Source organism: Taeniopygia guttata, chromosome 35, assembly GCF_048771995.1.
Source record: "Taeniopygia guttata chromosome 35, bTaeGut7.mat, whole genome shotgun sequence".
Lineage (NCBI taxonomy): Eukaryota > Metazoa > Chordata > Aves > Passeriformes > Estrildidae > Taeniopygia > Taeniopygia guttata.
This window is the reverse complement of record NC_133060.1, coordinates 2,272,420-2,288,326: the sequence shown is the minus strand read 5'-3', so window position 1 is coordinate 2,288,326 and position 15,907 is coordinate 2,272,420. Positions and strand designations below refer to the sequence as shown.

The following is a 15,907-nucleotide window of genomic DNA, read 5'->3' as shown; positions in this document are numbered from 1 at the left end:
CAAGTTCATTTCTTTATAACAAACAAGTCTAAATCCAGCTGTCAATGGTGCCTTGTTCCACATATTGTTTTGCGTGGGGCAAGATTGCTCTAGCAAATACCTACATGGGCACTGGCTGCTCAAAATTCCTTTGCCACGCAGATTTATGTCAGCTCTGAAAATGGCTGAAAAATTGAGTGTTTGAAGAGGTCTCCAAGGGGCATTTCCACTTTCTCCACCTCAGCTGCTCTGTGACTCAGGAACTGCCTGAGTCAGTGCCTTTCTGTGTCCCAAGGATGGAGTTCTTCCTTTTTGCTGTGGGATACAAACCCTTTTCACTGCTTACATGTGACTGAACTCTTGAGATCCCTGATGTGAAATGTTTTAACATAGCTCCTGGTACAGAAGACAAGCTTGGATTTACAAATGTGAAAGGAGAGCTTTTCTTTTGGGATTTTAAACCCTGCCAAGTAGGCTGGAAGGAAAGATGAAAAGGATTCAAAAATCACCAGAAATTTACTTTCTTGCATAAAACGGAGTTGCTCCTGCCCTTTCCCTCCTCACTGTCCTTTCTCCTATGACCTCAGAAGAGTGAGCAAAAACATGTGTTTCACTTGTAGATAAAGTATCACTGATGAAAGAGTTCAGCCACCAATGGAGCCAACTGAGTGGCCAAGCTCTGCTGGATGTCGCAGAGTGTATCGCAGGTATGGCCTCCAAATATACTGCTGGTAGTAAATTTTTGTCTGTGTTTGATATAGTTCAGTTCAGAAAATAAGCAGAGAGATTTCAGAAACAATGTGAGAAAAATACTTGTGTTTTGGTTACATTTCAATCTGCTGTGTAGCATTTTTCTCTCTCTATGCCCGTATTTCAGTGGACATTATAAGAAAAAATGCCATTAACATTGGGAGAGGAAATGCCATTAAAATGTGGAGATGCCCAAATGCCACGGCAATGGGGTCTGGGTAATTAAGACACGCTGAAGTTTGAAACAGCTCTGTGTTGGGAGCTACAAAAACATTCTGCCAAAGACACCAGCTAGTCACTGATGTTTCTAATCCAGCTGTCGAGCAGCAGCCATCTCTGGTGGGCTGGAGCTTTGAAGTGTGTTCTAATACTGCCCTTTGCTGTGTGCCACTGAGCAAAGGGAAGAGTCAGATTAGACTTTTGGCACTTGAAATCAAAGTCAAAAACATGGAGTCACCCCTTTTACTAGAAATCTTTCAATTGCCTCTCTAGGGTGCATTTCCAAATCTTCAGTGTGGGTTTAGACAACTCCTTAATGGGAATAAAATGCAATTTGACATTTCAGTCATTGTTCATGCAGAAACAGATTGTGAAATAATTTAGTAAAGGTACAAAGTCTGCCATAGGTACAAGGCTCTGGTTGGAGAAATTAGTCCTGAGGGGTTGGTGGTTCTGTTTCAAGGACCACCAGCTGCTTTGCCCGTTTCTGGATCATGGGGCTCCATGTTCTATTTCACTGATCTTAGCCAGAGAGGCTTCCAAGAAGCAAAAGCAGAGGTAGATCCTTGTTTGCATGGAGCTTGGTGGGTAAGAAGCTGTGTCTCTCTCCCGGCAGAGCTCGTGGAGTGGGTTTATGCCAGGAGCCCTGAAGTCGTCCAGCGCTATGCCCTGCCCGTGCTCTGGTCCTTCCTGGACAACAAAGCGCTGCCTGTCCGCAGTGCCAACATCCGCACTGTGGCCACCAAGCTTGCCCTGGCCCTCTACGAGGCGATGGGCAACAAGCTGAAGAAATGTGCAGCCAGCAAGCCTCCACACATGCGGGAGAACCTCTCCAACATTTTGTACTGGTGAAGGCAGGATGTTCTCCAGGAAGATGACAGCGTGCTGAGTTGGACACCTCCGGATTTGACTTCTTAGCTGTGCCAAAAATGACAAAACACTAAGGAAGGGTGTGCATCGGCCCCCGCTCTCTCCATCGCCCTTCCTAGCCATGACATGGGGGGCCTGAAGAAACTCCAGACTGAAGACAAGGTGAAGGCTGAGCATGGATCAGCCTCACACAGAGGTGAGGGGGGAGCTGGGCCGCTCTCTGGAGGGAGAAAGGGTCCTGTGGCAGCCCAGAGAGCCTGTGCACATTGCCAGGGAACAGCTGTGCCCCCATGTGCCCCTGCAATGAGCTGTGCTCTGCCAGAGCCCCTGGAGCTGTAGGGCTGCTCAGCCGTGGGGCAGGGAGAGGAGCAGGAGGGTGCATGTGCAGCTGAGCATGGAAAGCACAGGGCTCTGGGCTCCTGCTGTCCCAGGGCAGCCCAGAGGCCAGGCTGTTCCTGTGGCAGCCCTGTGCAAGCGGGTCAGGGTTTCCCCTGGCGTGCCTCAAGTGTCTGCCGGCAGGAACATGTTTCCCTGTGCAGCTGTTTAGAAGTTGGCAGGAAATGTGTCCCATGAAATCTAGAGCTCAAGCTGCTTTAGGTTTGCATTGTGGCATCTGTTAAAACTTTGTGTCTTCACTTTGCAGACCTGACTGGCTATCCTCTTACCAAGAGGTTTTCTCTGGACACTCCTGATTGTCTGTTACCTGCAAAGTCCTTGCTTCCCATCCAGAAGAGCTCTCATCCCTCCAAGCTCAGGAAGAAGCTGCCGCCTGCCTGAAGAGTAGTTGAAGAATAGGATTTATGCATTAGTCTTTATAGATACAGATATACATATGTTCTGATATTTAGATGTAGTTTTGATTAAATGTATTTTGATTGTATCTTGAAATTTTATGACATATTTTTAAGTGTATATATTTTAGTTTTATGATTAAAAAAAAGGTAAATAAATAAATAAACTTTAAATAAGCCAAGCGGAGAATGTGAGACCCAGACCTATTTAGCCTAGAGGTTATGGGAGTGCAGCTCACTCGATGTGCCAGTGTCTCACCACATCCTTTCATCACTGGGCCTCTCCTCTTCCTCTTTTGACACGTTTTCTTTGTGTCATTTGTGCTGCTCTTTGTCATTTGACATTACAACTCAGCCACCCATTGACATGTCTGGGGGACAATGGACCCACAAGATCCTGTATAGTCAAAAGTTTTCCATGTAGATGTATTCTGTGCTCACAAAAGGCCTGAGCAAAGAAATCAAGAGGAGTGTGCCCAAATCCCAAAGCTTTGCTCCTTTGCAACGTCACACAGATCTGGCTCACGGGTGTTTTTAATCACAATTTCATAGGTATGAAGAGGACATGAGAAAAGACGCACTGCTTTGGAAAAATCATCTGTATGTATATTTACCCAGGACAGCAGTCCAACTGTGTTGTTTGCAACCTGTTTGCAGAAGGATGATTGGACTGTGAGTCCAATAACAAGTGACAAGGGTTCCTCAAATCTTTTTACACTCCAGCCTGGGTGCCATTCAGACCACAGTTATGGGATAATACTGTAGTACATCCCACACACATTCTGCCTCCAATAAAAGCTTGGCTTGTCTTGTTAGAGTGAAATAAATAGAAGAGTAATAAAATGAACAGTTACACTCGTCACTTTGGAATGACTCTCCTGCTTTCCAGTGTCAACCCTGCACCTCATGCTCCCAAGGCTTGTTACAAACAAGTGTCTGAGATTGCTTAAAAATTCTTCAGCAAGGTTCAGTAAAAGCCAGATTGAATATTGAGCAACAGCTCAGCAAAATTCAATGGCAGCACTCACACTATTACTTACTAGTCGATTAAGGCACAACAAGGAAAAAAAGTAACAAATAAAATACAGTCAATCAAACAAGAAATGTACTGAGAACTATACGTGTGTGTGTGTGTGTGTGTGTTTGTGTGTGTGTTTGTGTGCATTTGAGAAGGGGACAGAAAGAACAAGGATCCAAAGGAATACCACCTAAAAGCTTAACAGCACTCAAGCTTAACTCCAGGTCAGCTGGAGCCTCCAGGAGTGGGGCTGTTGGCCCAGGATCCATTGTTGATGGGTGATCCTGCCAGAGCAGCAAACCTGCGAGCTCGCTGGCTCTGAGAGGCCCCACGCAGAGGGAGGCTGCTGCTGGCAGCCGCTGTGCTCCAGGAGAGCTCCAAGGGCCTCCTTTTGGAGCGCTGATTATAAAATAAAATGCTTCACCATGGCTGCACTTTGGGTCAGCAGCCTGCCTTTGAAAGTGGGAGAAGAAGGATGTCGTGCCACTGAGGCCAGAAAAGTGGTTTCCAAGGCTGTTCACAGAACAGCCCAGGATCTCGTTAGACAGCACAAGTTCCTGGAGCACTCAATGTTTCTGAAAAGCTCCAGAGGAGCTGGGTCCAGGGGCTGTTCAGCAAGGCCGAGGCCTGACAAGCCTTTCTCAAATCACTGTGTGGCCTGACAAGGCCGGGGGGATTCACACCGCAATCTGAAACATGAAGTTTTGATGTAGGGTGAAAAGCCACGGCCCAGTGGAAGTGGGTCATGTCCTCAGGCCTGTGGGAGAATCACAATGCAGATCCTTGTGGTAGTGATTCCATTTCTCCCCACTTTTCTAAATTCTTGGTGGCAAGGTCACTTAGGTTAGACACCCAGCTCACAAGCAGTGCTCCTGAAGTTTTCTGCACAATGAATTAAAATGAGAATCCTGTCACATCCAAAAATTGTGTTCTGTTGTGGTTTAATTACTGTTTTGAAGAATTTCTAGAGCAGCAAATTTGCTTCCGCAAATATTTACTGTGCATGGCATGGAGCACGGAGGAAAGATTTGATGTTAAAAGCATCACCCTGGCAATGTTCTTTTGACAGGTTTTGCCCTGAGCTTTCCTTAGGATTATCTGAAAGATTCAATGTCACTAGCAGAAGCTCCTGCAATGGCTGCTGGCCAGCAGAGAGGGCTGTCAGCTGTAAAACAAGTGTTGCCACAAGCAGCAGCTTACCCAGGGCAGCAAATCAAGAGCTGGGAAGGAGCTCATCTGAAGGCCAAGCCTCTTTTGGTCCTTCTAAAAGGCTGGAACAGTTCCTCGTTCCAATGAGGCGGATGCTGGACACCACAGCTCTGTGTGAGGACTGGACACAAGTCTGCTCCCACTGAGCGCTGTGATGGTTTCTGCAGGAGCTCTGGGCTCCTGCGTGTGGTGACACAATGAGGAGACAAGGAGCCAAGTGCACTCCTCAAATTCCAAATGGTGCAGGATGTCTCCCAGACCCAACCTGCCACCACCTACAACTCGGGCTGCCCTGGCAGTGCCAAATGCCTCTTACAAACTGACATCAGGAAACTGGGGGGTGAGTGTTGTTTCCCATGGGAAAGGGCTGGCGTTCATTCATGTCCATGGGCCTGCAACTGGAGCTGGTGTTTTATTTTTCACATTGCTTTAACCCCCCTGCCAAGTGCTATCTGTGGCTGGGAAAGGACACAAAAGGATTAACATGACACAGAAGTCTTCCTTTCACTTATTTCCTCTGGGTTAATGAAACCCATCTAATTATCTGGACCTAGGATGGAAGACTCCAGATATAATCTCAAGATGGAAAAGCTAACTGTATTTTGTCATATGCTGCAAAACAGCATATAACTAAAAATATTGAGGATGGATGAAGGCAAGTACTTTAAATCTAACATTCAATGTGGTTTCAAGCACAGAAAGTTGTTAGTTGTAAGCCAAACCATGCTGGCCTCTGAGAAAGGACCTTCCTCTTCCACTCATCTGTGCAGTATTTCAGATATTCAGGAAAAATATTATTTTTTGGAGTGAAATGCACTATTGTGCAGGGACAACCATTCTTTCAGAAATGCAGCCTACTTATTCACAGAATCATGTGTTTCCAAAACCCTTGTGACTCAATTTTTTTGACACACTATTAGCTTTGTAATGAGAAAGCAAGCATGGTCTTACAGTAATCACAAGTTCTGTATGACAGTATCTACAGACACAACTAAAGGAAGGTGCACTAGTACACCAAAGTTTACAGCACAATATCCAGGCTCTAATATCTAAAAAAGAAAGCTTTGGGCAAAACTTACATGACCTTAAAGGTCATTGCAACATTTACAATGTCTGCTATATCAGAGGTTATGCTAGGAATTTTATTGAGGTTATTTGCCTCTATAAAGGCCCAAAGATTGGATTCCTAAGCACCTGTGATATGCTACAATCAACTGCCAAAATAATGATTTAATTTTACAGCAAATTAGTATTACATAGCCAAGTATAATTGTCGCTGTTGAGGCAGGACGGGAACAGAGAAACTCCAAGTCAGAAGGCTGAAAGAACTGAACTCAACAACTGTATTTCAAATACATCGCTCTTTTTATAGAGAACATCCTGCAGACCAATTTCATTGGCCTTAAAATAAAAACATCTCAAACCATTGGTGCGTGCTGAATGGCACACGGTGGCAGAACATTTCTATAAACAATGTGAACAACAAGAGAGACAGAGAATTATTTACATTCCTTTGAAACTCTTTCCCAGGCCCTAGCCTGGCAGAAACCTCTCCTTTCTCTCTGAATGAACTGAGAATATCCATATATAATTATGTAGCCAGCTGGGCCTTTGTAAATTCCTCACCCTTGTAGGGACAGGCTGACTTGCCTCTTGATAGACATGTTGTTCTGACACTGAACTGCTAGGGAAATAACCAACTGTCCCCATATAGTTTTCATACTGTTCTCCATAAACTTTCAAGCAAGGAGGTGTATAATGAGATACCTTAAAACAATCCTCATCTGCTTTGAGCTGGTTTATCACTTAGCCAAAAGGAGTTACCAGTAGTGTTCTTAATGTGGTTTACATCTCCTAGGCTCTAATCAGCTGGCACATGAAACAAACCATTGACAGAAGTTCTGATCTAGGCATACATTTTTTTGAGTAAATGAATACTGCTTATAGTTTATCTGGATTTTTTTTTTGTAAACACAGCCAGTTTTTATATTTGCTTCCCTTAAATTTAAGACTTTAAAGGCCCCTGTGATAAAAGATTTATCCTCCACTGTTTTCATAAACAGCCACAGAAATAAACTGTTGAGCCATTCTGTAAAGGTTCAGTTCATAATTACCATATAGCTATTGATTAAAAAAATAAAAATATTAAAGCCCTTCAAGCCTTCTCAACCAGTTTAAACATTCACTTTTAAAACTAAGTTGCTGCTTTAAGCCCCACAACAGCTCAGCATTTGCAACCATTTCTTGACAGCAATGTGTGTGTGTTAATCTACTTCTAGTTTGTTCATATTCACAAGAATCAACTCTTACACTTGCAGCCCAGAATTCCCCAGAGTCTTCTTCATTCATTAGTTTTGAATGAACAGAAATTCACTGGCCCTTCTTAATATTAATGAAACTGCAGTCTGAAGCATTATAATCCTCTTCTGCTCTGGCAAGGGAATTGGTGTCTGGGGAAAAAAAAAGCAACAAAAAAATGAGGTAGATGCATTCAAATGCATACATACTTTAACAGAAATATAAATACATGTGACCTTGTAGTAAAACTATTCCTACATATAAAAGTAGGTTATCTTGAAACAGTTAAAGTCTTCAAGATTTTGTTCTGTGCATTTTTCTATTTTCCAGTAACCAAAATAACAGCTTTAGAAGCAATTTCAGCACTGAAAGTTAGAATCCCTCCCTACACTTTTCACTTAAGTGAAAAATGTCCCTTTAAGAATCCCATTTTTTGGTAAAACTGCATGTGACATTCTACATAGCCAGTTGACAAGAAAAATATATGACAGAGCTAAACAAGCAAAGTAGTTTTGCCTTCACCCCCAGCATTATTTTAAAAACTATTTTGTCCTCAAAGTTAAAGCAAATTTACTTACAGACACAGTCATCATCAGGACACAGCTTCTTGCTGGTAAGCTTCTCCATAAAAATTCCAGTTGTGAGAGGACACATTGATCAGAGACACAAAAATAAAGTCATCAAATAAACACTTTTTGTCACTTTTCTTTGCTGCAGCACTTGCTGAGTGTGTACCAGGTCCAGCAATCCCCATCTTTTATGGAAGAGGCAGAAAACTGGACAAACACACCAGGCTAACAGGAATGGGCTGTGGCAACACTGCATCCCACCAGAGGAGCTGGAGGCAGGGGGAAAACCTCAGACCCAACTCATAAAGCTGAATCCCCTGCCAAAGCCATTCTGTATTAACATTTTAATCAGCAACTGTATTCTTTAAACACTCTAAGCCCTCCTAGAGCTGTCCATAGTCTTAATCATACTTCAAGCAAAGTCTGAGAATGAAAATTAAGTCAGACCCTGGTAAGAAGCAAATGAAATTACATCCTTCTTAGTCCTCCAGTCCTTAATTTTCACAAATGCTCACTGACAAGCACAATCTTCCATGGACCAAAAACCCTCAGTGGCAGAGATTTCCCTGTTCCTGTCTACAAAAAGGACCTACTGGGACAATAGCAGACAGATGCAATGGAACAAATCATTAGGGAGTAATCAGATACAATACGGTATTTCACGTCACACAAAACCTATTAAGTTTTTAACAAGTAAGAAAAAATAAAGTCAATCAAACCTGAGAAACCCAGAAGCATTCGGACATGTATTTTGGAAAAGCCTGGCTAAAAACCTGAAACTTTTATGTTTCCTCTCAGGACTTTCCCTTGAGAATGAGGGTGAATGCTCTATTTATTCTGAATATGATGGCATTCAGCATCCCTGATCATACTTTTGCTCTGGAAAGAAAGCTATTTTTAGCACTCACTTCTGAGAAATAAGGATCACTTTAAAAGTTCTTAAACTGAATAAAGCCCTGCAAGGTTAATCAATAATGAGACAGACTTGAGGAAAAAACATGGCTCAAAACCAGCATAATTATATTTTATTTTTTAAAAATTAGTATTTCAACAGAAAAGATTGTTATCCGGGTGATGTGTGGAAATTTTACATGTGCCCTGGTCATTGTGGCAATTCTATTTGAGTCTTTTTTTTCTGCAGAGAATAGCAAGCATGCTGACTGACCAGAGTAGCAATGTTTTAAAAAAAAAAACACCTATCCACAGAACTCCTTTACAGGAGCATATAGTTATTTCTTTGCATAGGTGATTTTCATGGCATGAGATGGAGTGATCTTGAATCCCTGGAGAGTGTCTCGAGCAGCCCCTGCTTGGTTCTCGTTTTCAAACTCCACGAATGCGATGTCATGGCGCCCCGGCACTAAGCGTACTTCTTTGAATCCAGGAAACCTTTAAAATAAGGTGAGAGTCAAAAAATACTTCTTAGCTCAATATACATCTCTCTTCAGTAGCTCCTTATCAGAAGCATCTACTAGCACAATTGGTATTGCTAATGAAAGATTTAAAGTGAAGGGTTTTACATGTTCTATCCTTAGAACTATGCTTCAATTAAGGAATATTATGTGGAAGCAGTTTAATCAGAGCTGTACACACACAGAAGCAATCAAACTACTCTTAGAACTGCTCCCTGCTGTCCTATGGACTTTAGTATTACAGTAACCAGCTTAAATCCAGTGCAAATTGATAGCAGATAAATTTCACAATCAAAGCCAGCTATGAAAAAGATCAGATTTGCTTTCTGAACCAAGTCATCAGAACTGACATCTGTAACCTCGCCAGTAAGACGAACAATTGAAATAGCTTCAGAACAAACCCTTATTTCTAAAAAGTGAGCTTGCCAACTGAGAAAACACGTACAGGTTACAGAAGAAGTAAAAGGAGAAATCATTTCTATTCAAAACTTACTGATTAAATAACATGGACAGCATCATCTCATTTGTTTCCTCAGGCAAATTATTAAGGAAAAGGATATAGTTTGGTGGGTTATCAGGCACCTGCAACAACAGAAATCAAAGCTCAAAAGACTATACATATTTGCATCCAGTTCCTTTACATCTGTCTGCATGAGTATTTGAACCAAGACTCGCATTTCTTTAGTTTTGCTCATAACATTTTATCTGGGTTTCACCACACTTTTATCAAGATGCAGACAGAGCCCCTTCATTCTTTTACATGGATACATTAATTTGGAGAGGTTCTTCCACAAAAATCACAATACCATACTGTCTTAGATGTCACACTTACACTCAACTAGTCAAGAGCTGACACTGCAGTACTCTCTGCACCCAGGTGCCACAGTAGTGGCTGCGGTGCTATTCAAGACACCTGTAAGGCAGTGGTAGAGTGCATGAAGGACTCACAGTGGGAAGCCAAGCCCTGTTTACCTGCAGTACAACCAAAATACTGAGTATCAATCAAAACCTACAAAATCCACATGGTTTTATTACAGAGCTCAATTAAAATGTCTTAATTAGAAACCACTTTAGATTTAGAGCTTTAGTCTTGTAACAGATTTGCCTGCTAATACGAATTTGTTGCCACCCACCACAGACAAGACTGAGTAGTTATTTGCTGATACTGGAATCTTCAACTCAACAAGTACATTATAAATATAAAAATAAACTGGACACCCCAACTTTAAACATTGTCAAAGCAGTGCCAAATAAAAAGTCTCAGCAGAACAATCTCCTTTTACTGATGGAAATATTCCAAGTAGCGCCATTAGAAAATAAACTTCTGAAGTTCAAAGAAATACCCAAAGACTCAGTGTTGTGCTTTGATGCAAACTGACATACATATATTGTGCCTGAAAATCCAGGGAGCAAGACCTTTTCCCCTGTTGATTATGTATGCAATGGCAGTACTCCAGAAAGATGTGGGGCAGGGCAGGCAAAGATATTCTTCCATGGTACTTGCTCTCCTGCAAATCCTGGCTCTTTACCACTTTCACTTCTAACATGAATCTTTTAGAAAGTCACTGAGCAGACAAGATGAATGAAGCATAGGGAGTTGTTCCTACATCTCCACATAATACTTTGGAAAATAAGACACTTGTGAGAAAAAAGAAAAAGTGAGCAGAGAACCCCCAGATTCCTGAGATAAAGCTTTTAGGCAGCTATTTTGGCATCCTCTGTTGTCTTCCTTTTCTTTATCTGCTGCTAGAATAAAGTAAGTTAAAGGGAACTTATTAGCAATGAAAAAAAAATTAAGAATCCTTCAACTGATACTAAGCACAGTCCAAATTTAAGAATCCAGTATGATTTGGTAATAGTGCTGTTTTCTGTATAGTAATGAGAAATTGCAGATTCTCATTTCCTGTCAACCAGATACAGTAAAAAAGGGATTTGTTTTGTTTGTTTACTGTCATGTAGCTGTTAAGACAATGTTTCATAGGACAAAAACAAAGCTGTAAAATATATCCTCAAGTTTCCATGTGTAACAAATTAATATTCATAGAGAATAATTAAAAACATTAGTGCTTTTAGTAATAAAAAACATTACCTGATTCTGTGGTGTAGTCCCTGGGGCACTGGCTGAATTCTGTGTTGCTCCCTAGCAAATAAGTACAAAATAGTTTTACAAAGGTATTCCATTAGAAATAAATTAGGGACATATCACCATGTTTCTCTATAATTCAAGACATATGTTAAAGGTTTTAGTGAGCTGCAATCCAAGGAATATTTGGTGCCTATGAGATACTTCCCAAAGGGAACAAATTGTGTGAATTTTGCATAGCTTCAAAACCAGGCAATCAAAAGAAATAACATCAGTACTACCTGATCAATGTAATGGCTGAGTCAAGTATTTCTCCACGTTACAAAATTTCAGTTAATAGATAAGGAGGAAATAGTTTTGAAAATGAAGGCCTAGACAGGTATCCTGGTTTCACCTGGGACAGAATTAATTTTCTTCTTAGTACAGTGTTTTTGAATTTAGTATGAGAGCAACACTGATAACAAACTGATGTTTTGGTTGTTGATAAGTAGTGCTTGTTTGTATCAAGGACTTTCCTGTTCCCCACACTCTGCTAGTGAGTAGGTGCACCAGAAGCCAGGAGGGAGCCAGGAGAGCTGACCAGAACTGGCCAAAGGGACATTCCATAGTAAAGAATATCATGTCCAGTATATAAACTGACAGGATCTGGTCAGGTGCCTTGATGTTTTCTGCTATACTCCAGCACAAAACCTACTAAATGTTGTTATTTTATGCACGCCAACCCTTAGAGGAGATAAATTCCAACCTAACTCCTGTTAATCTAACATGGAACATCTAATATCTGAGGTAAATTAATTGTCTTGTTCTCATTTACCATTCTTCTGTCCTTATTAGGCAACATGGAATTAAAACACTGAAGAGAAAAGGTGGTTGAGCACTTGAAGCCAGTACTAAAGATAAGCACACTCTCCTTTTTTTTTCCTTTTCTTAAGAGGCTAGTTTCTACTTGGGTTTGTTGTACCTTTGCCCTACATCTTTACTTTTATGTGGTAATAGCAAACGAGAAAAAAGAATGAACAGCAAGGACTATATAACCAGCCCCCTCTCCTTCTACTTCTAGTAAATGCTCAAGAGCTCCAGATAGTTAACAGCCCTTAATTTAGGGAATTGAAAAGTAACAAAAGACAACATCAAATCCTAAAAAATTATTTAGAATAGCTTTTGTGTGTGTTTTTTTGTGGTTTTCTTTGGTGTTTTTTTTGGAGGGGCAGGGGTTGTTTGTTTATTTGGGGCTTTTTGGTTCGTTTTTGTTCTGAACAGAGAAGCAGCTTACCTGGATAACTTTTTTATTTGGTGCATTTGCTGACTGTTCCTATAAACGTATACTAATTCACACCCAGACAGCCCAGTGGTCCCCGTCACACCTTAAGACTATTTCTATCTGCGCCACAAGCTCTGAATTTCTAACTGCATCAGAGGCTTGAAGGCCTCACAAGGCCCAAATCTGAGGCCTAGACTGGAGTAGCTCAAATCTCATAACTCATGTCCTCTTTCTCTGAAAAATGCTGCAACACACACCAGCTTTGGCTGCCCTCTGGCAGAGAAGCCCTTTTGGGGCACAGGTTTCTGGGGCAGCAGACGGGCACCGGTGCTGCCTGGGCTCGGGGGAACTCTGCTTCGGCGGGGACTGTGCCTCAGCGGCTGATGTCAGCGCTCCCCGGGCCCCAGGCTCAGAGCAGCATTCCTGCCCTGGCCCACACGTTCCTGGTCTGTGTCACACGGCCGTGCTTAGGATGGCCACCATGTGGGACGTGTCCCGAGGAGGCCGTGCCAGCTTCTGTGCAGGGCCCCGTGCCCTTCCCGCCGCGGCTGCGTCGGCAGCCCTGGGGGCTCCTGCTGCTCTGAGCCCGCAGAGCAGGGCAGCGTTTGCTGATGGGCTGAGCCGTTCCTAAAGATCCTGTTGGGCTGTCTGACACACTTGGGGCAAGGCATTCCTTCCAACCTGGGCCACTCTGGGGGGCTGGGGGTGGCCCCAGGGCAGGTGGCAGAGTGTGCAAGGGCCCTTTGTGACACGGTGCAGCATGGTCACCGTGGAATGGAACGGGACAGGGTATCCAAGGGCCCTTTGTGACACGCTGCAGCATGGTCAGCGTGGAATGGAACGGGACAGGGTATCCAAGGGCCCTTTGTGACACGGTGCAGCATGGTCACCGTGGAATGGAACGGGACAGGGTATCCAAGGGCCCTTTGTGACACGGTGCAGCATGGTCACCATGGAATGGAACGGGACAGGGTATCCAAGGGCCCTTTGTGACATGCTGTGGCATAGGTGTTGGAAGTGACAAGGCCACTCCACAGTGCTCTGTGCACTCGCCGAGACAGGACGGAGAGAGCGGTGCTGTAAGGAGCCTTGGCACAGCCACTCTTTCCTTGCTGACTTGGAGATTTCCCGAGGTATTACTCCTGCAGGTGACCTCGTGGCCAGACCAGAACACTTGGTGACCCCTGGCCTTCCCAAGGCATCTCTTCTGCAGCTGCCCTCGAGGGCAGACCGTGGCATTTGCTTTGCACTGTCCTTGACAGGAGTCTCCTGTCCTTGTGGCTGGAGCCCCCAAGACCAGAGTGCAGGATTTGCTGTCCTGTAGCCTTGCCCAGACTTCACTCTTGCAGGTGCCCTCAAGGCACGACTGCAGCACTTGCTGACTCAGACCTTTCCCTTTTCACCTTCTGCAAGTAGCCATGAATCCAGGCAGTGACGCAGAGCACAGACCTGCGAGCGTGCCCAAGCTGGCCTGGGGGAAGGAGGAGAAAGAAGGCCCTGGAGCTGCCCCAGCACAGCAGCCTGAAGAGGTGGAGCAGTTCCAGCCACTGCAGAAGGGTGAGTGGCAGAGCTGGGCCACAGGGCTGGTGCCTGCAGCCAGCTTGGCCCCATGCCATGCCATCCCATCCCATCCCATGCCATGCCATGCCATGCCATGCCATGCCATGCCATGCCATGCCATGCCATGCCATGCCATCCCATCCCATCCCATGCCATGCCATGCCATGCCATGCCATCCCATGCCATCCCATCCCATCCCATCCCATCCCATCCCATCCCCTGGGGCCATGCCCATGGACAGGATGGAATAGGGGCCGGGCAGACACCCCACAGCCGTGCTCCATGCCCTGGGGCGGCGCGGGGCTGTCCCTGCCTGGGCAGCGCAGGGCTGGGCTGTGTTCTCCGGCCTCTCCCGCAGCCCCTCAGCTCGGGCTGCGCTCGCTCTTTGCCAGGTGCAGCCGTGCAGCGCACACGAGAGCAGGAACGCACCCGTGGCCGCTTCCACAGAACAGCGCAGGTACCTGCAGCCATCCCCACCTGGGCTGGGCCTGCTGGCACTGCTCAGCCCAGCACTGTGCTCGGAGCACTCCATGCAACATCCCGGGCTTCTTGCCCTTCTGCTACAGATGGTTTGCAAACTCATGAAGAGGATTCGGGAGGAAGAGAGCAGCGTCGTGGGCACTGTGGTCAGAGCGTACTCTCCCATCTTCAAAACCAAGACCAGTGCTGCCCTGCTGGATATGCTTGTGGAGGAGGGTCCTTCCAGCCCAAAGCAAGTAAGCAGCCTGTGGCCTGGGTTTGATCCTCCCAGCAATTGCGTGGCCTCCCAAGCCACGCCTGCTGCTCCCTGGAAGCCTTTGAGGCCATGGCAGTGTGGTGGCAAGGGAAGCACTTCTCTGGGGCAGCTGGGCACATTCCTTCCTCTGGCAGCTTTCCAAGTCTCCCCTGCCTTCTCCAGGTGCCGGCCATGGTGAGGTACATCCACCAGTGGCTGGTGGCCAATGAGTTTCCTGAGTACAATCTGTACAGGCCCCTTCTGGATCTGACAGAGGCACAGCCCTCAGACGTGGTGATGGCTCTCCTGCGTGTGGCCCCGGTGTGTGACAGGTACGGGGCCCACGTGTCCACAAGGCTCAGCAGCCCTTCACCCTGTACAGCCTGTCCCAGGTGTCTGACCAACAGAGAATTCCAGGGCCCTCTGGCTGCTCCCTTTGCCAGCCCTGGCCCCTGCCAGCCCCCCAGCGTGCTGCCATGCTTCCCCCCTGCCCCTCAGGGGCCAGTCCCCACAGGGCTGGGCTGCCTGCGTGCTGCCAGTGAGGGGCAGTGGGCAGAGGCAGGGCTGGCAGAGCAGCTCAGCTCCCCGCTGCCACCCAGGCCACGCTGCTGTGTCCCAGACTCCTCTGAGACAGAGCTCTGACCCCACAGAGCTGCTTTGGCCATGTGGAAGAGCATCATGTGCTCGCCCAGGACTGCAGAGCCGGCCATGCTCGTACTCCTCGAGGTGCTGGGGAGCTGGCCAGAGCACAGCACGTGCACCTCCGATGGGGACCACACGGCTGTCCTTGCCCTGGCTGTGAGTTTCTGCCTTTGCTGGCCCCAAGGCCACCTCTCCAGCAGCTCTCCATCCTCCCTCCCCCACGGCGTCTCCCTGCCTCAGGCGCTGGGCTGAAACCTGGCCTCGGGGCAGCTTCAGGGCCACCAGGCCCGGTGCTCCCCCTTCGGTGCTCCCCCTGCGTCTCTCCGGGCCTCTCCCTCCCGTACTGGGCCCTGCCACACGGACACCTCGGCACTGAGCGCTGTCTCGGGCTGCTCTGTCCTTTGCAGGCAACCGTGGTGATGTGGAAGATCCTCCAGCTGCCCTGTGTGCCACATGTAGTCACCGTGTGTTTCCCCTGCCTCTTTGTGCATCTGCTCTTCCAAGTGCTCTTCAGCACTCTGGATATGCCAG

At 45.8% G+C, this 15,907-nt stretch overlaps 1 protein-coding gene and 2 long non-coding RNA genes across 3 annotated transcripts; 1 reads left to right on the top strand and 2 right to left on the bottom strand.

Moving 5' to 3' along the window:
• Positions 1-542: 542 nt before the first annotated feature.
• LOC115492324 (TOG array regulator of axonemal microtubules protein 2-like) lies at positions 543-1,807 on the top strand. Its single transcript, XM_041712796.2, has 2 exons — positions 543-686; positions 1,565-1,807. The coding sequence occupies exons 1-2, from the start codon at positions 614-616 to the stop codon at positions 1,798-1,800; spliced, it is 309 nt and encodes a 102-aa protein (XP_041568730.1). The 5' UTR covers positions 543-613; the 3' UTR covers positions 1,801-1,807.
• A 4,928-nt stretch (positions 1,808-6,735) lies between these two features.
• LOC115492465 (uncharacterized) lies at positions 6,736-8,355 on the bottom strand. The gene is made up of 2 exons (XR_012052595.1): positions 7,713-8,355; positions 6,736-7,286 (listed from the first exon to the last, which is right to left on the bottom strand). It is a non-coding gene; the product is annotated as an uncharacterized lncRNA (long non-coding RNA).
• A 533-nt stretch (positions 8,356-8,888) lies between these two features.
• Positions 8,889-12,524, bottom strand: LOC140681417 (uncharacterized). Its single transcript, XR_012052594.1, has 4 exons — positions 12,472-12,524; positions 11,205-11,255; positions 9,609-9,697; positions 8,889-9,092 (listed from the first exon to the last, which is right to left on the bottom strand). It is a non-coding gene; the product is annotated as an uncharacterized lncRNA (long non-coding RNA).
• Positions 12,525-15,907: the final 3,383 nt, after the last annotated feature.